The following is a 25,327-nucleotide window of genomic DNA, read 5'->3' as shown; positions in this document are numbered from 1 at the left end:
CCAGGATTGGACAGCCCAAGGATCCGCTGTCAGTGGGCTCTCCAGCCTTTCTTACAGTTTGCTGACATGGTTCTGTACCTGTTGGTGCTGGTCAGGGGAAATAGTTGTGGATGTACCCTCATAGTGAAAGCTGGGTTTAAACACAAGCAAGTCTCACCCTGTGTTACATCATATTTTACAAGGTGTAGTATCAAGTGGTTTATAATGGGATGAGGTGGTTTTGGAAGTTTGAAACCAAGCTGGAAACTGATGTTGTTCCTTACAAATACTGGTTTGGATTTGGTCTCAGGGGATACAAGAGTCACTATACAAAGATGAAACAGTCAAGAGCCTTGATGACTTCTATGATCCTTGTTTTCTACTTCAGCTCTTCAGTGAACTCACCAGACCAGGTAAAGTGAGTGTTTCTCTTTGGTATTTAGTGTCAGGTTGCTCTGCTTCAGGAGCTGCACCTGAAACTCTGTTATCCCTGATCCAAGAGCTAATACTGCAAGGAATTTGTGCCTGACTTTAGAGGAAAGAAACGAACTATTGTGAGGGCTGTGACTGAATTGGCTGGAGATCTGGCCTGTTACAGGCTGTGGTTATAGAACAGGGAAACTTCAGTCAACTCATTTTCCACCAGACAGATGGGCATGAGGCCAATGTGTGTCATAAATAGGCTCTGAAGTGTCAGCAAGTTTCTTGTCCGACATGACTCTGCTTTGCACGTGTACGTCCCTGCTGTGCTCCACAGACACACTGTCCCTGGAGAGAGCCCTCAGGTCACAGGGAGACAAGAACCCTAAGGGATTTCCTAACCAGCTCTCTCCCTGTGTGGGTTATGCTTAAGCACTGTGTAGTTACAGCTAGATTTGGCTTTCCACAGCAATAATTTAGGAAGCAATTGGCAGGCTGTTAGTGTCTGTCAGTGAAATCACACAGTCCTTTGTTCACCCAGACCCCTGCAAGTACAGCACCTGTTTGGGTGTACTTAGCCTGTCCTTAGCTAAGGTTTGAACTGCTCTGTATAATCCTGGCAGCAGGAAAAGAACTGTCTTTAAGTCCTCAGAGGAGAAAAGGAACCAGAGCTATTTGACATTTTGCAGTTGAAGGATTCTTAGGCAATCCAGTTAATGCTGGGCCTTTGAGGGGCACAGGGATGAAGAACATGGACAACTGGTGTCTTTGGAACCTAGTGTTGATAGCTGGAAAAAGGATGCTCTGCCAGCACCACCCACCCTGTGGAGAGAGGGATTTGGTGTCTGTGGCAGCCCCAGCAGCACTGCAGCCAGGTGGTGGCTGCTAGTGTGGGAAGCACCAAGGTTGAGGGAACTGCTGCACATCATGTTCTTGTGGAGCTGGAAAGACAGAGGCTATCCTGAATCTGAACCTGGAGAGGAGAAAAATAGCCCTCTTAGCTGCTCCACAGAGGGTGTGAGTCTGTGTCCTAAGAGGGGCATTTTTAAAGGGCCCAAGTGATTTAGGAGTCCAAGTCCCATGGTGCTCATAAACCATGTCAGCTGCTCTTGGAATTCCCAGTTCTTTATTTATTTGCTCTTTGTACTGGCTGCACAGTGCCGTCTGAATTTATAAACATGGACTTCTTGCATGGTGTTTAATGCTCGCTGAGGAAAAACTAAGTCTGGAGTTGGGCAGATAGCAAGTTCTATCTATCTTTAGCTCTGATAAGCATCTTGTGAAAAGCTTTTCCATCCTGGTTCTCAAGGTCCCTGAAACAAGCTGTATGTCAGACATATAATTAAATTGGGATTTTTTTTTAATAACAGCTTGTTATTTTATGTTAGTTGTTGAATGCACTCTCCAGGGTCAGCAGGATGGAAAATATTACCACTGCATGTTTTAAGTAAAAAAAAGTTTTCCAAATAAATCTTCCTGTGGACTGCTGAAGTGAGAACCTTGGATTTCTTTCTGTGGCCCTACTCCATGGTGTGAATGGTTAGTGCACATCAGCAGTTCCCCAGACCTGCAGCCTGAAGGAGAGCCAGAGTGGTGACTCTGGGAGAAATGGCAGTGGCTGGTAGGGAAGCGAAGACCCTGCTTTACCATGCCCATAACCAGCAGAGCTGTGTAAGAAACTGCCAGGCATGCAGTTGAGTTTTAGAAGTTTTAGCAGTTGAGAAAAGAGAGAAACAGCCCAGGTGCTGGTGCAGAGACAGAAATAATCTGTGATTTTTTTAACATACATATATATATAGATATGTATATACACATGCACCCTAGTTTGTGTGTGCAGTGATAGGGGAGGAAATCGGTGGACCAAATGTAGGTATTTGGCAGTAAGATTGCAGCCCCTTCTTAAATAGGAATATTTGTTTCTAGAAACTTCCTCAGTGACCTTCAGTGTGGGTTGCAAGAAAATACATTAATATTATTTCTAAACTCACAGTACATTTGTAGCTGGTGAAATACCACTGAGGTGCCATTCCTGGAGATAAGGTGGAAGTTTCGTACCAAGTCATTTCTAGCCATCAGTGGGTAGAAACGGCACAAACCCTTCAAAACACACAGGACAGAAGCCCTGAAAGGAGAAACTCCAAATCCTGGTGGCAAAGTGCTGTGGAAGATAAGTGTTACATTGGAGGGTGTGTTTCCTGTTGGGCTGTTTTCTGGCCATTGCTGGATTTTGTTTTGCCCAGAAGGGCTCGGGGTACAGCTGCGTACTTGGCTCAGAACAGGCCCTACCATCAGAGTCATTTGTGCCTGCACAGGGACAGCTGCTGCGGTTTATGGGCTATTTATGTGTTATTCTCCTGCCCTTTCTGTTAGAGAAGCTTTTTAGTGCTGGTCTTTCAGGCACCCAAAAGTGCTCTGGAGAGATGAATTTTCCCTCTTGTTGCTCTTTGTACTCGGCTTTCCTGAAACAGTGAGATACAAGATGTCTTTATAGAATTTACCCCTAACTTTGCATGGCCTAGCAGGCAGGATCATCTCTGTCTTACATAAATGAGAACAGCCCCATGAATTTCAGCTCAGGTAAAGAATTCCTGTTCAGAGTGAATTGCCAAAGCCTTTTATCAGCTGGAGGAGCCTTCAGCATCTACCGAGGTCGTAGTTTGTGAGGGCAGAGCCAGAAATGGGTGCTCATGAACAGAAATGTTAAGGATTATAGTGCTGTTACACTGGGACATGTCAGTACTAACACACCAGGTGCTTTCTGTCTCTTTTCCCCCTGTCCCCCCACAGAGTGTGTGGTGGCATGTCACAAGTTTGTGGAAGTTAATGCCCTGGGTCTCACAGTGGCTGCCCTCAGCAGCTACGACTCCAACATGAGAGCGGCTGCGTATTTTGTCCTGGCTTCCTTCCGCTCCCATCTGGAAGGGGCTCGCTTTCGAGAGAAGAGCCAGGTAAGGCTCAGCTCCGTTGCCAGTTTGGCAGGTGAGACCTTGTAGGTCATGGACGTGTGTGGGAGACATGTTGCCTTGCTCATCCATCTACATGCATGTGGTGAGAGAGCTAAAAGAAGCTTTTTATCCTCTCTCCCATTGTTTCTCCTCTAGTGCTTTGTGTTTCCTCCTGTTACAATCAATGGAGAGAGAAAGTGGGAAATGTGTTTTAGAAATTCTTAGGAATTTTGTTTGTAGGAATGGAAATCTTGATGGAATTGATATTTGACCTATGGCCTGTGAAATGTCCCAGAAGCTGATTTATGTATTCATGCTCCTGTTGTGTTCATTTGGGCTATGGTTCAGGCTTCTCTCCCTGGGCTCTTGCAGTTGTTGTATCTCTTGGATGCTGTGCAGAATGGAATCAGGCAGCCAAACCTCAGGTTCACCTTCTCCCTGACCCTCTACATTGCTCGTGTGGCACAGCAGATCCTGAAGCCAGGTACTGGAACTTCCTGCGCGTGTCACTGCGAGGGTGAAAGACAAAGCCATGAGGAATGCTGATCTCACCTGCTTTGTGCTCATTCACTCTTGACTGAGCTTTTCACTCTGGGGAAGAAAAGGGGAGGGATGGGCAGCAATATCATGAGCCTCAGAGCAAAGGCCTTCTGCAGTTCCTGGGCTGTTCTCCTAGCTTGGAACACTACAGCACAGTACAGCTTCCATTTGTTGTTGTCCATGGTTGTGGATTTGGAACGTTATCCTCCTCCACAATAACAGCTTTTTCTCTTCACAGAGGAGCACATGTATATAAAGGTAAACAGATTCCTTCTGTCACACCAGTATTTGGACCTGAGGAAAGTACCAGGTTTTTTCCAGCTTTTCTACAGTTTTGATTTTGAGGTAAGAGTCCCATTTTAGGTATCCAGCAATTCTTCAGAAATTTATAGTAAAACACCATAAAAATATAATGAAATCTCATTCTCCCACAGGTGGTTAATTAGAGGCATCTTTGTTTTGTTTCATGTTGGAATTAAAAATGTTATTTCTGCGGGGTTTTTGTTGTTTTCTTAATACTAACACACAATGAGTTGTGCTGTGTGTGCTCTGTGAGCACAATAAGCAGAATGTTCTGCTCCAGCTAGTTTACGTTCGTCTTTGAGGTTAGATTAGTAACGTTGACTTCAACTCAAGTGTTTTAGTAACAGCAACATTTAAAATTCCATTTCCACTGCATGTTTGGGCTGCAGACTGACTGTTCCTGATGGATGTTAGTGATTAAATTTGATAGGAATGGAAATGGAGAAGTCCAGAACAAGCTGTGGTAAGCCCTGAGCTGGCACTCACAGGGAACTAGGGTTTTGTGCTCTTAGGAGCAGGTATTATTTGGGAATGTCTAAATGTGTAATAGTGGTATTTTTCTCTGTGGCTTCCAGTACAAAACAGAGCGTGAGTGGATCCTCAGATTTCTTGGGGAAGGGCTGCGTGACAAACACTGCTATGAGCTTTATGACTACCAGAGGATTTTCCAGATCATTCTTTCCTTTTTCAACAGTCCTTTGTGTGATGAGGGCTCCCAGGTAAGAATTTAAAAAGAAAGCACACAAAACCCCAAACCACAGCAGTTTGCATAGCTTGGAGATCTCAAGTACAAAGCAGAAAGGAGCAGCTGACTCCGCCTTTGCCCTCTTGAGAATCTCTTCCTTGTTGATTTTGTGTATGTGTGGAGGGGGAAATAATTGCTTATGTCTAAACCAGTCACATCCTTATCCCCTGAAACTGGAACAGGTTCCTGCCATCATGGAGCCTCGTGTGAGTACCGTGGTTTTGCTCCTACAGTCAGGACCTTTTCTTTTTTGGGGATCTCTGTTCCCCAACAAGCACATTTGTTACCTGAACAGTGCTTCAGCAGGAGGGAAACTCACATGCCAGGAGCTCTCAGGTTTGGGGGCATCCACCCTGAGTATTTCAGGTATCAAAGCCTTGAATAAAAAGATAAAATTGTCTTGCTGCCTGAAGACTTCTTGTAAGAGTAGCACCTGTGGTATGAAGCTTTGAAAGGAGAATATCTTTTCTTCCTTGGGGTTGCTGAGAACAGGTGGTGTTCATTTTGCCTGGAAGTTGATCAGATACCGGTCAAATTGCCAGTTCTAAGTTTGATAGTTAGATCCTGACTATTTCTGGTTCTGTAAAAGAACAAGTTACATTTTCTGTTTCAGGGTCGTATTCTGGAGATATTACAGAGTGCTGCCCGTGTCACCAGAGCTGCCTATGAGCTGATACAGGATCATAGCCTCCTCACGTGGGTCTTGCACAGCTTAGAGAAAAGGTAACCAGAGAAGTACAGGAGAGATGGGAACAATTTTACTGCCCACAGTAGAATAATTATGTGACTGAGTATGAAAACAAGGGTGACAGACAAGGAGACAGCCGGGGGCACCAAGGACTGTGCTGGCAGAATTTGCTGAACTCTGAGATGTCCCTTGTGTTTTTGAGAATAGAATCAAGATGCTTTCAGGTTGTGGTGGGAGGGATGATGGTGGAGGGGCTTCATGGTTTAGAAAACACTTCCTTGAAAAACCGAGAAAGCAAAATGGCACCTTGTATTGGTGTCTTCACCTTTTAAATTTCAAGCACCCTCAGTTCGCATCCTGTGACAGGACCTGCGGCACAGGAGGTGGCACAGTAATGGATTTGAGCAGTCTAGAACATTCCTTCTCTCCTTGCCTCTCCCTGACACACACACAAAACCTCTTCTGCATAGAGTGCCCTGACACGTTGTGGCAGGTGCACCAAAAGTGCACTAGAATATGGCCCCCTGTAGGTGATGGACCAGCTCCTGGTGAGGATCTGCCTTCCAAATGTGTTTTTCCTTTTTTTGTTTTGTTTTGTTTTTCAGGTTTCTGGAAAACAAGGTGATAAATAAAATTATTTCCTTACTCCATACTCTGTGGCTAACAAATTTAGGAGACAAGAGAGAAAACAGGAGTCAATCCCAGGAAAACAGGAAACTTCTTCCTATTCAGCTTGTAAATGAATTTCTATATGTTTTGGTCACGTTAATCAAACATATTCAGTAAGTTCCTTGTTTTGCTTTTTATTTTAGTCAGTTTGCATTTCATCCTCTGTCCAGTTTGAACTTTTTTAAGGCCAGAAGGATTTCTTTATCTCTGGTAGATTAATACCTTTTGTCACCTTCAGTTTGAATGTTGAGTAGTGAATTTGGATGAGATTTTTTTGACAGGAGGGTTTAGGTGTTTGTGTACATGGGGAATAAAGTAAACTTTGATGCACAGTTGCTGTCAAGTCCTATGTCCTTAATTCCTGGCCTTTCTGACAGTAAGGATTAAAAACTATGCTTATTAATTAGCACGCAGGAAATTACATGGCACTTGTGTTGTCTTTTGACAGGACTAATGTAGATCTGGCCAAGCTGACTGAGTTCTTCAACACCCTCAGCTCTGTGCTGGAATACCGTGCTGTGGTTGTTGAGGCTTTTAGGGAGATGAGGCGTTTCACGGTGAACGACAGCGTCCTCTCCAGCAGGGAGCTGCTGCTGCTGCTGCATAAGTGGAGCCTTGTCAGCAAAGACCTGCAGCTGCAGGAGGACCTGCAGGCCCTGGCTCAGAAGTACCAAAACAAAGAATTGCTCAGTAAGTGCTAAAATACTTCAAGGAAGGCATATTTTGTTGCAGCTGTTACAAACTAGCAGTACAAGTGAGGCAAACTTCTCTGGAAGTAGTACTAATACCTTGTGTCAGACTGATGTAGCTTGAGGGAGGAGGAAAGGAAATGGAAAGCCATTTTTCAGATCTTCCTTGTGGTGATTGCTAACCTTAACACACTCTGGAAGCTGTGGAGAAACACAGTTTAAAACGGGAAAGAGCTTTAAATGAAACAGTTGCAAATCTTGTGTCGGGCTTTGAAAAATGGTATTCTTTAATGAAATCTTGAAACAAAAGGCCATGCCTGGAGGCTTTGTGCTCAAAGGTTTGAATCATTCTTCATGTGGATGGGGATCTGAAAGTGATGTGTGAGTAACAGCAATAAATAGATAAAGCAAGTGAAAACTGAATAGTTGACTTTTCTTGTTGTCATCAGTGTTTGAAGAAAGGAAAAATATACCAGGACTTGTGTGACTTCTCTCATTCTCTCTGTGAACAAAAAGTGCAAGGAGCTTGGGAGTGGGAGGTCTTAAAACAACACTGGTTTCCTGCAGCAACAACTGCTTTTGGTGCACATTAAAGCTTCTGTAGGTGTGTTTAAATGTTCTGGATCAGCTAAGAAAGTATCATGCATTTAAGGAATACTGTAAAAGCTTTAGCTTTTCTAAAGTTTCTCTCACCCTTTGAAACTTCTCAGAAAGACCTTTGGAGTATCTGATGTGTGTTTTGGTGGTGGTTTTCTTCTTACAGAAAATATTAAAGACAAGAACAAACCTCAAGTCTCATCTCGCGTATATCATCACACTCAGAAGAACAAGGTGGAGGAAGATGACACTGCTGCAGACCTGGAAGTGTCTGAGCTGGAGAAATGCAGAGAACATCTGAATTCCATCCTTGCCCATTGGGAGCCTGCTTTCCCAGCACCACCCTCCAAACAGGGAGGGGAGACCCTGAGACCTGGCGAGCCTGGGGGGGAAGCAGTGGCTGTCACTTGTGCGTCCACTCATGTCGTCACTAAGTGGCTGGTGAGGTCCCTGGCTGAGCAGAGCCTCCTCAGGGAGCAGGATGTGTCACCAGTGCTGCGGTGGCTGCGGAGCCGCGTCCTGCCGCACCCGGCAGCCGTGCGGGAGGTGCTCAGGGATGAGTCGCTGAGGAACAACCTCTTCAAGCTTTACACCCGGCTCTGCCAGGCCAGCAGCACCTCAGCTGGGCTCTCCAAGGAACTTGGTGCGTTCAGTTCCATCATGCTCCAGCTCATGGAGGAACAGGGCCTGGCCAGCACCTTCCACGAGCTTGTGAAATCCCTGTGCCTGTCAGCAGCAACAGAAGAGGATGCGAACAAGACAGGTGACTTGACTTGTTCTTATCCCTCGTGTGACGAGGCAGTGGTGGGGGGAAGTAGGAAGTTCTATGGCTTTTTTAATCCATTAAACTAGTTTTCCCATACCCACCCAGGCTCATAGCTTCCCAAAGGAGAAGCTGTTTCTTTGGTGGGATGGGGACAGGGGTGAGCAGCACAGAGCATGGTCACACTGTGTGGTTTTCTGACAGTACAACATTCACACTCCCTCAAAGAAACTTCCCTTTCAAGGACTAAAATGGAACAAAAGGTATAAAAAAAAGTAGAACTCCAAGAGGGAAGATAGTCTGCAAGGAACAAGTCTGCATGGGCCTGGATGCTGATCCATGTGCTGGTCAATGGTAGCAGATGACAGGTCAGTTTCAAGCTGTTTTATTTAACAGAAAACTGGTTTGTTCCTTCTTGTGAGGAGGATCATTGGCTTGGCATGGGCAAAGCCACCCCAGATTGTCCATCTAGGAAAAGAGTTAGGGAACTCTTTGAAAACATAGGCCTGGAGGTACATGGCTTGGTTTGGTATTACTGTGTGGAAATAGAAGAATATCTGCTCTGATTTTTCTCTCGTCTCTCTTCCACAGCTGTTTCTGTATTCCTGACTTCTGTTTACATCGGGGACATGTGGCTTGGAGCACAGGAGCCAGATATGTTACTTACCCATGTCAGATTGGTCTGCAAGAGTGCAGCTTATGAATTACAGGATGACTTGGAAACTCAGACAGGAGGAGAAGAAACTATTACGTCTCTTTGCAAAAGTGTCTGGCTACACCAGGGCATTAATTCCGGGAACTAACCCTTCATCTTTAACGTTCTGTGCTCTGCCAATCATCACTGAGCCATGAAAGCCTCCTGAGCTGTTCTCATACAGTCATAAAGATCAATATTTTATTAATGTGTGCAAACTCGGGGAAGATTTTATTCAACATCTCTCAGTGGGACATTAAAGCTCCAATTTCTCTTTTCTTGAAGAGGCTGAGACACAATATTACTTATATCATTTTTATTACAGGCATTTTTAACTTTTTGAAGAACCAGAAAGACTGTGTACATGTGTTGTTAAAATCCATCTTCTCTCCAATATAGGATGGGAAACAAAGGCTCCAGAGCTTCCTACAGTGAGGTGTAAGTGCAATTAAGGAGGAGCCAGAGGTTTAGTCATGATGATTTACTATTTCTTGAAGAACTGGGTTGATTTCATGATACCAAAACCAGTAAGAATAGAAGACTGAACTTGGGAATCGTGGTGGTCATCTTGGGTTTAAATTAAATGGCTTTTAAAAACATTTATATCAGAACATATTATTTCCCTTTTTTTTTAAATTAAAAAAATTAAAAAGCCCTGACCCATCACTGCTGCTGCAATGTGCAACCAGTGCCTATCTTCCCTCCACCTGGAACAGGTGAGAGATGGAACTAAACTGCAAGGATTTGCTTGCTGCTCATTGATTATGTATGAGTCTTATTAATTGCCTGTGAACTCTGATCCATTGTTCATGAATGTGGCCTTGAGGGTAGTTGAACATGCTCGTCCAGATTGGCACCCATGCAGTGCCAGAATGTGAACATTTGAAATGTAAACCAGGATTTATTAAATTGACTCACAACTGGGTGCTGTTCCCAGGTCCTTTGTACAAATTCTGCAGGGAAAAACCAGAACTGCACATCCCTTGTGACATGTATTGAATTTTTTGGGAGGTTAAATAAAAATGAGATGCAAATTAGGGAATTGCTTCTAGATCTTAAGTAGTCTTGTCCTAAAAGAGCCATCAGCTCTGTATCAAGACTTGAGTTAAAAATATTATTTCTTTAAGAAGCTGCATGCCTCTGAGAGGCTACGTTTAGATCATGTAGACTTCTAGGGGCTGACATCAGGCGGCCCCGAGTTCAGCCGAACCGAGCCGAGCTCCGAGGAGCGCAACGAGCGGCCCCGTGTTTGGCCGAACGACCGAGCGGCCCCGAATTCAGGCGAGCCGACCGAACATAGCCGAATGTATCCGACTCGAGCCGGTTTAGCCGACCGGAGCCGAACCTAGTCGAGTCTATCCGAGTACTACCGAATCTAGACGAAAGAAGCCGAACCTAATCGGATTCTTCCGAATCTAGCCGAGAGGACCCGAGCCGAGCCGAAGCGAGACGAGTTTAGGCGAACCGAGCCGAGTTCTACCGAATATGGCCGAGATCAGCCGAAGCGAACCGAAGCCGACGAACATACCCGAACCGGGCCGAGTTCCGCCGAACCGAGCCGAGTTCAGCCGAACGCAGCGTGCGGGCCCGAATTCAGCCGAACCGAGCCGAGCTTTACCGAACGACCGAGCGGCCCCGAGTTCAGCCGAACCGAGCCGAGCGCCGCCCAACGCAGCGAGCGGCCCCGAGTTCAGCCGAACCAAGCCGAGCGCCGCCCAACGACCCAGCCGCCCCGAGTTCGGCCGAACCGGGTCGAGCTCCGCCCAACGCAGCGAGCGGTTCCGAATTCAGCCGAACCGAAGAGCCCAGCCGAACCGAGCGGAGCTCAGCCGAGCCCAACCGCCTGCTCTCGTGACCATTAATTAGCGCGAGTGCAGTCACTGCCTAATGAACTCCTGCCCGAGCCTGCACTGCCGTCCGTAGCCGCGCGATGGCCGGGCCGCCCGCGGGAAGGGGCAGCGGGAAAGCAGCGAGCTCTGGGTGTTTAATGTGAGGCGGCCGCCGCTTTCCCGCGCAGCGCCTGGGCCCGGCCCGCGCCGCCGAGCCGACCGAGCGGCGCCGAGTTCAGGCGAGGCGACCGAGCGGCGCCGAACGAGCCAGTCGAGCCGCGAGTTCAGCCGAAAGGAACCGAGTTCCGCCGAATCTAGGCGTAATTAGCCGACAGACACCGGGTTTCGCCGGACGGAGCCGAATGTAGCCGAGCAGAGACGAGATGAGCCGAATATAGCCGAATGTATCCGACTCGAGCCGAACTTAGCCGAGTTCAGCCGACCCGAGCCGAAGCTGGCCGAGTCTATCCGAGTACTACCGAATCTAGACGAAAGAAGCCGAACCTAATCGGATTCTTCCGAATCTAGCCGAGAAGACCCGAGCCGAGCCGAAGCGAGACGAGTTTAGGCGAACCGAGCCGAGTTCTACCGAATATGGTCGAGATCAGCCGAAGCGAACCGAAGCCGACGAACATACCCGAACCGGGCCGAGTTCCGCCGAACCGAGCCGAGTTCAGCCGAACGCAGCGTGCGGGCCCGAATTCAGCCGAACCGAGCCGAGCTTTACCGAACGACCGAGCGGCCCCGAGTTCGGCCGAACCGAGCCGAGCGCCGCCCAACGCAGCGAGCGGCCCCGAGTTCAGCCGAACCAAGCCGAGCGCCGCCCAACGACCCAGCCGCCCCGAGTTCGGCCGAACCGGGTCGAGCTCCGCCCAACGCAGCGAGCGGCTCCGAATTCAGCCGAACCGAAGAGCCCAGCCGAACCGAGCAAAATCGAGCCTCGCCGAACCGAGCGGAGCTCAGCCGAGCCCAACCGCCTGCTCTCGTGACCATTAATTAGCGCGAGTGCAGTCACTGCCTAATGAACTCCTGCCCGAGCCTGCACTGCCGTCCGTAGCCGCGCGATGGCCGGGCCGCCCGCGGGAAGGGGCAGCGGGAAAGCAGCGAGCTCTGGGTGTTTAACGTGAGGCGGCCGCCGCTTTCCCGCGCAGCGCCTGGGCCCGGCCCGCGCCGCCGAGCCGACCGAGCGGCGCCGAGTTCAGGCGAGGCGACCGAGCGGCGCCGAACGAGCCAGTCGAGCCGCGAGTTCAGCCGAAAGGAACCGAGTTCCGCCGAATCTAGGCGTAATTAGCCGACAGACACCGGGTTTCGCCGGACGGAGCCGAATGTAGCCGAGCAGAGACGAGATGAGCCGAATATAGCCGAATGTATCCGACTCGAGCCGAACTTAGCCGAGTTCAGCCGACCCGAGCCGAAGCTGGCCGAGTCTATCCGAGTACTACCGAATCTAGACGAAAGAAGCCGAACCTAATCGGATTCTTCCGAATCTAGCCGAGAGGACCCGAGCCGAGCCGAAGCGAGACGAGTTTAGGCGAACCGAGCCGAGTTCTACCGAATATGGTCGAGATCAGCCGAAGCGAACCGAAGCCGACGAACATACCCGAACCGGGCCGAGTTCCGCCGAACCGAGCCGAGTTCAGCCGAACGCAGCGTGCGGGCCCGAATTCAGCCGAACCGAGCCGAGCTTTACCGAACGACCGAGCGGCCCCGAGTTCAGCCGAACCGAGCCGAGCGCCGCCCAACGCAGCGAGCGGCCCCGAGTTCAGCCGAACCAAGCCGAGCGCCGCCCAACGACCCAGCCGCCCCGAGTTCGGCCGAACCGGGTCGAGCTCCGCCCAACGCAGCGAGCGGTTCCGAATTCAGCCGAACCGAAGAGCCCAGCCGAACCGAGCGGAGCTCAGCCGAGCCCAACCGCCTGCTCTCGTGACCATTAATTAGCGCGAGTGCAGTCACTGCCTAATGAACTCCTGCCCGAGCCTGCACTGCCGTCCGTAGCCGCGCGATGGCCGGGCCGCCCGCGGGAAGGGGCAGCGGGAAAGCAGCGAGCTCTGGGTGTTTAATGTGAGGCGGCCGCCGCTTTCCCGCGCAGCGCCTGGGCCCGGCCCGCGCCGCCGAGCCGACCGAGCGGCGCCGAGTTCAGGCGAGGCGACCGAGCGGCGCCGAACGAGCCAGTCGAGCCGCGAGTTCAGCCGAAAGGAACCGAGTTCCGCCGAATCTAGGCGTAATTAGCCGACAGACACCGGGTTTCGCCGGACGGAGCCGAATGTAGCCGAGCAGAGACGAGATGAGCCGAATATAGCCGAATGTATCCGACTCGAGCCGAACTTAGCCGAGTTCAGCCGACCCGAGCCGAAGCTGGCCGAGTCTATCCGAGTACTACCGAATCTAGACGAAAGAAGCCGAACCTAATCGGATTCTTCCGAATCTAGCCGAGAAGACCCGAGCCGAGCCGAAGCGAGACGAGTTTAGGCGAACCGAGCCGAGTTCTACCGAATATGGCCGAGATCAGCCGAAGCGAACCGAAGCCGACGAACATACCCGAACCGGGCCGAGTTCCGCCGAACCGAGCCGAGTTCAGCCGAACGCAGCGTGCGGGCCCGAATTCAGCCGAACCGAGCCGAGCTTTACCGAACGACCGAGCGGCCCCGAGTTCGGCCGAACCGAGCCGAGCGCCGCCCAACGCAGCGAGCGGCCCCGAGTTCAGCCGAACCAAGCCGAGCGCCGCCCAACGACCCAGCCGCCCCGAGTTCGGCCGAACCGGGTCGAGCTCCGCCCAACGCAGCGAGCGGCTCCGAATTCAGCCGAACCGAAGAGCCCAGCCGAACCGAGCGGAGCTCAGCCGAGCCCAACCGCCTGCTCTCGTGACCATTAATTAGCGCGAGTGCAGTCACTGCCTAATGAACTCCTGCCCGAGCCTGCACTGCCGTCCGTAGCCGCGCGATGGCCGGGCCGCCCGCGGGAAGGGGCAGCGGGAAAGCAGCGAGCTCTGGGTGTTTAATGTGAGGCGGCCGCCGCTTTCCCGCGCAGCGCCTGGGCCCGGCCCGCGCCGCCGAGCCGACCGAGCGGCGCCGAGTTCAGGCGAGGCGACCGAGCGGCGCCGAACGAGCCAGTCGAGCCGCGAGTTCAGCCGAAAGGAACCGAGTTCCGCCGAATCTAGGCGTAATTAGCCGACAGACACCGGGTTTCGCCGGACGGAGCCGAATGTAGCCGAGCAGAGACGAGATGAGCCGAATATAGCCGAATGTATCCGACTCGAGCCGAACTTAGCCGAGTTCAGCCGACCCGAGCCGAAGCTGGCCGAGTCTATCCGAGTACTACCGAATCTAGACGAAAGAAGCCGAACCTAATCGGATTCTTCCGAATCTAGCCGAGAAGACCCGAGCCGAGCCGAAGCGAGACGAGTTTAGGCGAACCGAGCCGAGTTCTACCGAATATGGTCGAGATCAGCCGAAGCGAACCGAAGCCGACGAACATACCCGAACCGGGCCGAGTTCCGCCGAACCGAGCCGAGTTCAGCCGAACGCAGCGTGCGGGCCCGAATTCAGCCGAACCGAGCCGAGCTTTACCGAACGACCGAGCGGCCCCGAGTTCAGCCGAACCGAGCCGAGCACCGCCCAACGACCGAGCGGCCCCGAGTTCGGCCGAACCGAGCCGAGCGCCGCCCAACGCAGCGAGCGGCCCCGAGTTCAGCCGAACCAAGCCGAGCGCCGCCCAACGACCCAGCCGCCCCGAGTTCGGCCGAACCGGGTCGAGCTCCGCCCAACGCAGCGAGCGGTTCCGAATTCAGCCGAACCGAAGAGCCCAGCCGAACCGAGCGGAGCTCAGCCGAGCCCAACCGCCTGCTCTCGTGACCATTAATTAGCGCGAGTGCAGTCACTGCCTAATGAACTCCTGCCCGAGCCTGCACTGCCGTCCGTAGCCGCGCGATGGCCGGGCCGCCCGCGGGAAGGGGCAGCGGGAAAGCAGCGAGCTCTGGGTGTTTAACGTGAGGCGGCCGCCGCTTTCCCGCGCAGCGCCTGGGCCCGGCCCGCGCCGCCGAGCCGACCGAGCGGCGCCGAGTTCAGGCGAGGCGACCGAGCGGCGCCGAACGAGCCAGTCGAGCCGCGAGTTCAGCCGAAAGGAACCGAGTTCCGCCGAATCTAGGCGTAATTAGCCGACAGACACCGGGTTTCGCCGGACGGAGCCGAATGTAGCCGAGCAGAGACGAGATGAGCCGAATATAGCCGAATGTATCCGACTCGAGCCGAACTTAGCCGAGTTCAGCCGACCCGAGCCGAAGCTGGCCGAGTCTATCCGAGTACTACCGAATCTAGACGAAAGAAGCCGAACCTAATCGGATTCTTCCGAATCTAGCCGAGAAGACCCGAGCCGAGCCGAAGCGAGACGAGTTTAGGCGAACCGAGCCGAGTTCTACCGAATATGGTCGAGATCAGCCGAAGCGAACCGAAGCCGACGAACATACCCGAACCGGGCCGAGTTCCGCCGAACCGAGCCGAGTTCAGCCGAACGCAGCGTGCGGGCCCGAATTCAGCCGAACCGAGCCGAGCTTTACCGAACGACCGAGCGGCCCCGAGTTCGGCCGAACCGAGCCGAGCGCCGCCCAACGCAGCGAGCGGCCCCGAGTTCAGCCGAACCAAGCCGAGCGCCGCCCAACGACCCAGCCGCCCCGAGTTCGGCCGAACCGGGTCGAGCTCCGCCCAACGCAGCGAGCGGTTCCGAATTCAGCCGAACCGAAGAGCCCAGCCGAACTGAGCGGAGCTCAGCCGAGCCCAACCGCCTGCTCTCGTGACCATTAATTAGCGCGAGTGCAGTCACTGCCTAATGAACTCCTGCCCGAGCCTGCACTGCCGTCCGTAGCCGCGCGATGGCCGGGCCGCCCGCGGGAAGGGGCAGCGGGAAAGCAGCGAGCTCTGGGTGTTTAACGTGAGGCGGCCGCCGCTTTCCCGCGCAGCGCCTGGGCCCGGCCCGCGCCGCCGAGCCGACCGAGCGGCGCCGAGTTCAGCCGAATCGGGCCGGGCTCCGCCGAGCCGACCGAGCGTCCCCGAATTCAGCCTCGCCGAGCCGAGCTCCGCCGAGCCGACCGAGCGTCGGCGAGTTCAGCCGAACCGATCCTAGCTGCGCCGAGCAGGCCGAGCAGCCCCGAGGTCGGCCGAACCGACCGAGCGGCGTCGAATTAGGCCGAACCGAGCCGAGCTCCACCGAGCAGACCGAGCGGCCCCGAGTTCAGCCGAACCGCACCGAACTCCGCCGAACCGAAGAGAGGCGCTGAGTTCAGCCTCGCCGAGCCGAGCGCCGCCGAGCCGACCGAGCGGCCCCGAGTTCAGCCGATCCGAAGAGTCTCGCCGAGCCGAACCGAGCAAAATCGAGCTCAGCCGAACCCAACCGCCTGCTCTCGTGACCATTAATTAGCGCGAGTGCAGTCACTGCCTAATGAACTCCTGCCCGAGCCTGCACTGCCGTCCGTAGCCGTGCTGAAAAGAATGAGAGGTGTCTTTACAAACAAGACAGTCATAAACCCAGATACCGGTAGGTGAAAGAAACAATGGCAGGGACCATAAATTCCATAGGAATTCCTCTAATGGACACAGACTATTGCTCACCCAAGGCTGTGCCAAATTCCTGGACTTAGAGAAAAAGGACAGAGACACAAAGAAGAAGAAGCGGGTGGGGGGAATGCACATTAGAAGGGGGTCTGTATTAGGCAGTTCGGGAAGTCTGTACCTCTCAAGTCCCTCAGCCCACGGGGCAGAGAAAGGGCAATGTGGCTGAGAAATTAGGATAAAAAGGAAGCTGCGTCCTCCATCAGCTCGAGAAACCCCATGGGAAATGCCCCATGGCCTCTCCCTTTATTCGAATAAAGTTACAGAACTCCTCTGTCTCCTTTTTGGATATAAACCTCTGGTATTTGTGGATTAATTTTCCTGACAGTGCGATGGCCGGGCTGCCCACAGGACGGGGCAGCGGGAAAGCACCGAGCTCTGGGTGTTTAACGTGAGGCGGCCGCCGCTTTCCCGCACAGCGCCTGGGCCCGGCCCGCGCCGCGCTCAGGGAGCCGAGCCGAGCTCCGTCGAACTGACCGAGAGACCCCGAGTTCGGCCGAACCGAGGCGAATCTGCCGGGTTTAACCGAACCGAAGTCAGCCGAACCTAGACGAGCCCAGCCGAACCAAACCCAGATGGGCCGAACTCATGAGCTCAGCCGAACCCGGCCGAGTTCAGCCGAACCGAGCCGAGCTGAACCGTGCTCTGCCGAGCCCAGCCGGACCCAGCTGAACCCAGTCGAGTTCAGACGAGCCCAAACGAGCTGAGCTGAACACATTCCAGCCCAGACGAGCCGAGCCAAGCCGAGCCGAAGGGAGCCAAACCCAGCCGAGCCCGGCCGCACCACAGCAGCTGCGGCCTGCTCTGAGGGGCCGAAACGCGGCACTTCTGTGGCGTGTCGGGACAGCGGTACCCTGCCAGTGGCTGGGGCCAGTGGCAGCGGCTGAGGGCACGGACATTGCCGGTGCCGCCATTCTCGCCCCGGCGGCGGGGGTGGCGCTGGCATGGCGCTGGCGCGCGCGCGGAGCGGAGTGATCACGTGGTGCTCGCCATCCCTCCTCCCCAACCTCTCGCGTGGGCCGGGAGGAGGCCCGGGCGATCCCGGCGTGCACCGCGCCCCCCCCCCCCCCCCGCCCGTCGCGCGGTCGGCCCGGGCCGCGCGCTGCCCGCGAGCCCCGCCATGGCCGCCGCCATCATGGCCGCGCCCTGAGGGCACCGACCGGCCCTGCCGCGCAGCCTGCCCGCCACGCCCGCCGCCTTCCCGCCGCCTTCCCGCCGCCAGCGCCGACATGGAGGCCGTGAACGCCTTCAACCAAGAGGTGGGAGCCGGGGGGCGGGCGACGAAGCGCGGGCCGCGGCGGGGGGGGACGACACACGGCGGCCGCCATCGCGTCTCCCCTCTCCCCGCGCTTCCGGCCGGGAAAGCTCCCGCCGCCTGCGGCCTGCACGGAGAGCGCCCGGCCCGGGCTTGCCGCCGGCCGGAGAGCGGTGCTCCGGGGGAAAATGGAGGCGAGCAGGGCCGGGCCGTTCAGCGGCTGCTCCGCGAGGCCCCGCGCGGGCCGGGTCGGGCCTGCGCGGGCGGGAGGCGTTGGAGGGTTCTTTGGGCCTCCCCGGCAGCCTCCGTTCTCTCGCTGTCCCCCTTGGTTTCCTCCTGGCGCCTCCGGAGAGTGGGATCCCGGAATCCTGGGCCGGATCCCTGTTTCCAGGGGTTCCCAGCCGGGCTCGCTGTCACGCGGCGCCCCCGGCCGTGGGTGTTGTTGTTCGGGAGCTGGGGAAGCCGCGTTTAGGGACTCGCGTTTCCCGGCAGTGGCTTGGCGAGAGAGCCGCGGTGCGAGGCGGCGGCGCGGGCAGAGGTTGCAGAGGGAAGGAGAGCTGGGAGGGGGCTCATCCCTGGATGGGAACGGCGCCTGGGTTGGGACTCAGGGATCGATCCCAGTTCTGGGACGGGACAGGTTGGAAAGCGTTTACTCGCCTTTCGTACCACACAGAAGGTCCCTCCCTATCTTCTTCTGATAGGGTTTTTTGTTTGGTTTTTGTTTGTTTGTTTTTTTTTTTTTTTGTTTTTTTTGTTTTTGTTTTTGTTTTATTTTTATTTTTTAGTGTGCTGAGAGGAGTTGGAAGCAAAGCGGACTGTGGTTGTTTTTTGCGTAATGTACAGCAAATCAGTTCGGCTTCTGCTGTATAAAGGTTTTGACAAGTGACTTCAATATGATTACTAATTACTGTTAGTTATACTTCTGCCTCAGTTGGGCAGTGTGGCTTTGCAGACCCTCCATGGACAGAAAGTCACTTAGAGCTGAGCCAGAGCCTGTTCCCAGATTCGTGTTGAAGGCTGGGTGGCTGTGCCTGCCTGTTGAACAGAAACAGGAGAAATGGCAGCTGCTCCGTGTGATGGACTCAGGCTGTGTAAGGTTCACTCTCTGCAGGGTCTTGTCATACACGCACCTGAGAATGCCCTTGTCCTTACCAAAACTGTGCAAGTGCAAAGGGAAAAGCGAATAGCAGGCACTTCCTGTTAATGGTTTGTTTATTTGCCTGTGTTTTGGGGGTTTTGTGCAGCTCTGAAAGAGTGGTATGGCAGGGTGCAAATCCACCTTCCCAAAAAAATTAAAACAGCACACGTGTGCCATTTTCAGTGTTGATGTAAAGAGGGAGCAACAATTTTCTTAATGACCTGCCTAAATATGAACCGTGGTCCTGGCAGAGCATTGCTGCCTGACAAACCTGAGTGGTACAGGCAAGTGCCCAGTGCTTCTCAAATAAGAACCTCACTGCTTGTGCTGAATGGTGACTGCAGAGCAAAAGTGGTGTTTCTTGGGATCCCGTGACTAATCCGTGTCTTGGAAACGGGCATGTTTTGATCCGTACCTCTTCCTCTCCCATGTAGGAATGGTGGGATGCTTTGCTTTGATGCAGTTAGAAATACTGAGTGAAATCCTGCTGTCTGGCTGCTGGAAGAGCAAAGCACTGGGTTTCAGTTGGATCTCAGTTCTGGGGGAGAAAACTGTACTTGCTAAAATCCCTGTTCTGCAGTCCTTTGTATGCCTGAGTGCTTCTGTAGAGCTGCTGGTGTGCAAAGCAGCACATGAGTAACTTCAGGGGCTGTTTGGTTCTTGCCCTGTTCCCTCTCAGGAGCTGTGTTTGTGGTGGTGTGCAGGACATAAAGTCCAGTTCTCACAGTGATTCCTTCCCTCTTCCGCACGTGTTGCCTGGAGCTGCGCATGCAAAGCGGCGCAGGCTGAAATGCAGTGTGGGGAGGGTCAGATTTACAGGCAGGTATTGTTCATTTCTGGGCCTTCTCAGTGAGAGAACAGTTGTACCAAAGGTCTGGGTGTTGTTCCCAGAGTGGTGGGGATAGCACGGGCTGCTCAGCCTGGGAGGGCTCGTTTGTCTGTACAGCTCTGGGAGTTCAGAGGTGCCACTCCCAGGTCACTGAGGAGTTAATTCTTTTATTGGGAGGGGAGCAGCTTCAGCAGTGAAGATGGGGGCAGCCACAGAATACCCTAGAGGCCCGGGATTCCTGCACTTGCTTGCTGTACAATGCCACTGTAGCCAGGGAATTGTGGTTTTACCGTGGCAGCTCCAACTGCAGTTTGGTGCTGCGCTTCCCACGTGTGCTAGAGGTGATTCCCTTCTGGCTTTGCTTCCCTGGAGGTGGCACCTGCCAGCTCTTTGCCACTCTGCCTGAAAGAGGAGATGCCACTAACTCCATCAGGTGGTCCCATCATTTGGGGTTTTTTTGGGTGGGTTTGGTGTTTGCAATTTCTCGGGTGATGGGAGACCCAAGTCCAAAGCGTGGCTGTAAAACAGGTGTCCTCTAAACTCACTTCGGACAGAAGTGAGTTTGGCTCTGGGAAGGGGTGGGAACTCCTGGGTTGCGTAATTCCGTGGTGTTGGATTGTGGTGTCATTCCCAGCCATGTTCTTTGGACCTGCATTTTGAATGCAACTTTGCCAATAAATGTCCTCGTGCAAATGCTCGTGTTTCTCCAGGAGCAAGCAGGAGGTTTGTATTGGCTGCTTTTTTTAAATCCAGCTGTAGTTTGAGCAGGTGCTGCCAGCTGAATAGGTGGGATTTGACCAGTCTGTAGTGTAGTGTGTTTTCTCTGAGGAGTTTACTTTCACGAGTGAGAATTCATGTGCTGTTAGGTTACAGTAATGGCACAGTATAAATAAATCACAGAAGGTAACTGGGTGATGGGACAGAACTTTTAATGTTTTTAAGAAAACAAGCAAACATTTTTCTTAAAAAAAAAAAATTAGAAATCACACCTCCAAAACACAAGCAAACAAAAAACCCCCACCAAACTCACACATCTGCCATATAAATCCTTGGCATGTTTTAGTTTAGGGGATGGCTGTCCTTTTCTTTAATCTGGAAAACTTGAGGCATAGTTTACTGGTTATAAAAGTTAGAAATAAAGATTTTTTTTCCACAATCTTGCTGCTGGAAGTAGAATAAAGTCAACTTTCCTGTTTTGTAATCTTTTATTTGTATTGAGTAATGCGTACTATTCACTTAGTCCTGGGTCTCAGGTTGATAGTAGTTTATGTGTACTCCTGAAACAATTGATACGCCACCTAAACGTGCCTAGAGACAAACAGATGAGAGGTCCTGGGGGCTGTTTATTTAAAGCTGGAGCTTCACATTCCTTCTGTGCTGTTTGCCCATCCTCTGGGCGCTGGACAGTTGGAGTTTGGATCCAGTGTGGCTGTTTTCTGGCAATGGCAAGACTTTATTTTGCCTGTTTTGTGACAACCTTCCCCTCCATCCTGAGGTGCTATAAATAGAGGTTAGCAGGATATCCTTCCCAGTGGTTCTCCAGCAGTTACTGGAGCTCAGGATCTCCAGTGAGTCTCCATGTGCAAGGAAAAGGAGCAAGGACACAACTCCCAGCATCTGGCTGGAGTCTCTTGCATCTGCCCTGAGCTTGTTTCCAGGACTGCTGGGAGCTGTGACATTCTGGTAGAGATTCCTGGTAAGAGAAATAGTGAGACACGCGGCTTTCCAGGAGATGTGCTGGACAAAAAAACCCTGCACTGATCCTGAAAGCTGCCTTTCCAGAGCACATGAGTAGAAAACAAAACTCTATTCTGTGCACTTGCATGATGTCATTTTCATATGAGTATCTTTTGTGAAGATGTTTCTCCCCAGTGATTCAGGATTTGTGAATGGTCTTTCTAGGCCACAGAAGTAGCTTAGTTGATGAAGTGCTATTGAGCTTCATTGCCTGGGGGTCATATCTGGTCAAATTCAAATCTCACTTCATTTTCCCAAGAATGCAGCCTGACAGCTATGGATCTTATGGTGATCTCTTACCTTCAGCAACACCTAATACTTGCTGTGCTTCACAGCTGGTGGTCAATCATTTAAAACTGGCGTTGATCCTCTGAGATACGGCTTAGCAACAGATCCTTCTCCTTCCCTTGAGGAAGAGCAGGGACCTGAAGAGGAAAGGAAGCAGTGACTTTTATAGGGGAAGGAAAATGTGTAGGGCTGACAGAATTCCTTTTAGCGATCTGGTCATGCATTAACAATAGAGGTGTTTTGTTAACAAAGTAGTGTAATATCTGTGCTTGTTGGTTGTGGCTTCCATCGTCCCTTTGTTTCTGTACAGGAACAAGTAACTGCAGTTACGTCTGTAGGTCACTGGTGGTTGGCTGGCTCGGGTGGTTTCTAAATGCATGAATAAAATACATTCCAAAAGACAGGGAATGAATGTACGGAGTACTGACTGTGCATGGAGCCTGCTTTGGGAAGTGTTGTTGGACACCTAAGGCATGTTGGAATGGTTGAGGGCATGTTAGACTGTTCTGGAAATTGGAGAAGGGGAGGTTGAATGAGATGTCCTGACAATGACCTGGGGGCTTGATATCCGCTAATCACTAACCACTGTCTGGTTCAGTAGCTTGTGCTCCTCTCTGTGCAGTTGCTGTGCTGTGGGGTATATTTAGTGAGTGTATAAAACGGGCCCATAGCTCTTTATTTGTAAATACAGACACCTTTTTATGTCAGAGACACTTGAGCAAGAGAGCAAAGCTAAGGAAGCCAGTTCAAGTCCTAAAAGGTACTTTCACTGTGTTATCTCACACATAAAACAGATAGTCTTAAGATCATGCATCAAGCTTGATAGATTTTTAAAGTAGCAGTTCTCCCCTTTACTTCAAAACCCCCTGGTTCTCAGGTTTCCTTGTAAACTAAACCATCAAAGGGCATTAATTATAGAATGAAAGAAATTAATATTTTGCTGCTCAAAGGACTAAGAAGTAAAGGCCATCACCACCCTGTTCCTTGTGCCATTATGTGCTCCTCCTGCACCTCCCGGGGCTCCTGGGCTGGAACAGGGACACAGTGGGAGCTGGAAGGCATCTCTGTTCACCCCTGCCACTCCTGTGTTCTCTGTGGAACTTCTGTGCTTCGCACTGAATTTGCGTTTGGGGACAGTCACTCTGTGCTTGGTCTCCCTCTTGCTGTCCTGCCATGGGTTAATGAGTGGCTCATCTTTGTTATTTAATAGCATTTATTAGCCTGAAATTGATCAGGTGAATTTTCTGTCTTTTGCATCCCTGGCTTTATAAAAGATACTTTACTGTGTACTTCAGTCCCGCTGGGAAAAGCACCCAGAAATGCTCTTAAATTCATATTTTGTGTTGTGGCTTGAGTGTAATGGGCTCTTGAATACCTCCACTTCTTTGGTATCAACATCCTGTAAACATGCATTTAGGGTCAGTAAAAGCAGAAAGTCAATTCTAGCAGGTCAGAGCATTCCAGGGACAGGCTCCTGTTGTGAGGCAGGACTTTGGAAACCTCTCAAGCCGTAAATTTTCTTTGCTTTTGTTACAGTCATCACTTTTTTTTTGTAAACAGAGTGTAAGTTTTTTGTGTCCAAGTTGTTCCTTGAGCTGATTGTGGTGTCCTTTGAGGAACTGGATGTATTATTGTGAAATAGCCCTCTGAAAATAGGGGCTGGGTGGCTTTTTTTGTATATTGGTTTGGGAAATGGGTGTGAAAGAAGATCCAAGTGTAATTGAATGAATGCAAATGGAAGTACCTGGGTGTCTTCTGGGCAGCTCCCGCTTCCAACAGGGAGAAGCCACGAGGAACTAGGAAGGGAGCTAAATTTTAGCTGTACCCATCTCTAAAACATGGTGTTGACACATGTAACTGGTACCGAGAATTACATAAAAATTGGCTATAAATAGTCATTTGGTGTTCTAAGGTCTTAGGTAATTAAAAAGAAAGGAGTAAAGTTCCGAGGTAGAATTCCAAGAGATGGTGGCGGGGGTGAAAAGAGAGCAGATAGACAGATATGCACACTCGTGGATAGGTGCCTTCGTTCTCCCTGGCAGTTTATTTCTCCTTGGATTTTTATTTTTGCCATGTTTCCCCCCGTTGCAATGTCCTGCTTGGGATACTTTTAAGACACTTCTTTTTATTTTTTTTGCTGCACTTGTTACTTGTTCCCTTGGGCCCTGCTCTGAGCTCTCCCAATTTCCTTGGGGTCTCTTCTTATGTCCCTGAAATACAAACGCCAAAGCGATGCTTTTATGCCAGCTCCTTTGTTCCTGTTCTATGGGACTGGATCCTTTCCTGGAGGACCAGTTGCTTCTTCATGTGTAAAGGAAGGGATATGGAGTGCCTGTCTTACTGCGGGTTCCTTTTCTTCCTTCTCCTTCTCAGTTTTTGAGCCTTCTGGTGGTTTGTTTGTGGGTGTTGGGGTTTGGATTTTTTTCCCCCTTCGCTACCTCTTAAAACAAATTTTCCTGAGTTTTAATAATAGCACTCACTTTGTTCATCAAGAGTCTCTGCACTTATTCTGAAGCAATTAAGTCAAAATTTAAAGCGAGACTTTTTTTAAAACATCAGCTCACAGACCCCTTTCTCCTTCTGTCTTTCATCTGGCAGTTTTTATTTGTCCATACTGTGGTTTCTCAGCAAGCAGTGATGTTAGCTGAAGTATCTCTTACAGCTGAAATGGCTTTAAAACCCCAACATTCTGGCATGAGAACTTGCATTTTGTGGGGATGAATAAGGAAAAGTCATGATCTTGTGTTGGTGTTGGAAAAGGCATCTGGCTACCACTGTCTGGAAGGACAGTTTTTCTTCTTTCCTATCTCCTGGAACAGGAATCAAATTAAGAAAGTAAATACCTTGTTTCCTACTCTTTGTGTTTTCTAGGTGTAAGGCTTCCTTTGGTACAGCTGAAAGCCCTGTTAGCACTTCCCTTGTCCTTGAGTATTTGGCCAATTTTTTAATCTCCTTCATTGATTTATTTTTTTTCCCCCCTTAACTGAGACAGTGGATAAATCTGTGTAAGTTGGTCACTTCACCAGTATCTTGGAGCTTTAAATGAATTAGAAAAATAAGAGAGAAATCCTTAAATGACATCTTACTTTCCATTACAATGACAAATGAATACACTTTGATTCTCTTACTTTGCTTTGTGGCAAATAATTGATGACATTTTTTACTAGTGTTCAGGGCTCAAATTTTTCTTTACAGTAAAGATGAAAATGAAATTATGTAACACAAACCAATTTTTTCCTGTGATTTGTGAGGAATATTTCAAGATAAAAACAATTATGTGTGTGTCCTCAGCTTTCTGTGTTCAGCCTTTCCCCAGCTCTGTGGGCCAGTTCTGGTTTCCCTCAGTTTCTGAAATGTGGAGCTAGTGCTTATTTTCAGTTATGGCCAATGTCTCCTATAAAGATGACACATAACTTCTGTATACTTCATATACACCTGTATAAACTTAATATAATATCTATAACTTCTGCAAATGCTGTCCTTGAGGAGTGAACTTTTCCCCTGGGTGCCCTCTGGAGGGTAAGGCAGCCGAGTCTCCAGAGCAGCTGGAGCAGTTCTTTTTAGCAATAACCTGGTAAATGCTGGTTTCTGTTGGGTTTGTAAAACATCCGGTTCTCCC

The 25,327-nt window shown here is 51.2% G+C and overlaps 2 protein-coding genes across 4 annotated transcripts in view; both read left to right on the top strand.

Annotated features, from left to right (window-relative positions):
• URB1 (URB1 ribosome biogenesis homolog) overlaps positions 1 to 16,756 on the top strand; it is a 49,292-nt gene extending 32,536 nt beyond the window's left edge. For both annotated transcript variants that reach the window (XM_069027160.1, XM_069027150.1), the window contains 10 exons: positions 290 to 392; positions 3,187 to 3,347; positions 3,717 to 3,828; positions 4,123 to 4,229; positions 4,763 to 4,906; positions 5,546 to 5,655; positions 6,226 to 6,402; positions 6,738 to 6,979; positions 7,742 to 8,338; positions 8,930 to 16,756. In XM_069027160.1, the coding sequence (XP_068883261.1) occupies positions 290 to 392; positions 3,187 to 3,347; positions 3,717 to 3,828; positions 4,123 to 4,229; positions 4,763 to 4,906; positions 5,546 to 5,655; positions 6,226 to 6,402; positions 6,738 to 6,979; positions 7,742 to 8,338; positions 8,930 to 9,141 (1,965 nt within the window). In that variant the 3' untranslated portion in view covers positions 9,142 to 16,756. The remainder of the gene's footprint in view (positions 1 to 289; positions 393 to 3,186; positions 3,348 to 3,716; positions 3,829 to 4,122; positions 4,230 to 4,762; positions 4,907 to 5,545; positions 5,656 to 6,225; positions 6,403 to 6,737; positions 6,980 to 7,741; positions 8,339 to 8,929) is intronic.
• Positions 16,757 to 17,555: 799 nt separating this feature from the next.
• SCAF4 (SR-related CTD associated factor 4) overlaps positions 17,556 to 25,327 on the top strand; it is a 37,401-nt gene continuing 29,629 nt past the window's right edge. For both annotated transcript variants that reach the window (XM_069027127.1, XM_069027117.1), the window contains exon 1: positions 17,556 to 17,720. In XM_069027127.1, coding sequence (XP_068883228.1) covers positions 17,691 to 17,720 — 30 coding nt within the window. In that variant the 5' untranslated portion in view covers positions 17,556 to 17,690. The remainder of the gene's footprint in view (positions 17,721 to 25,327) is intronic.

Source organism: Aphelocoma coerulescens, chromosome 1 (genome assembly GCF_041296385.1).
Source record: "Aphelocoma coerulescens isolate FSJ_1873_10779 chromosome 1, UR_Acoe_1.0, whole genome shotgun sequence".
Taxonomy (NCBI): domain Eukaryota; kingdom Metazoa; phylum Chordata; class Aves; order Passeriformes; family Corvidae; genus Aphelocoma; species Aphelocoma coerulescens.
This window is presented reverse-complemented; position numbering and strand designations above follow the sequence as displayed.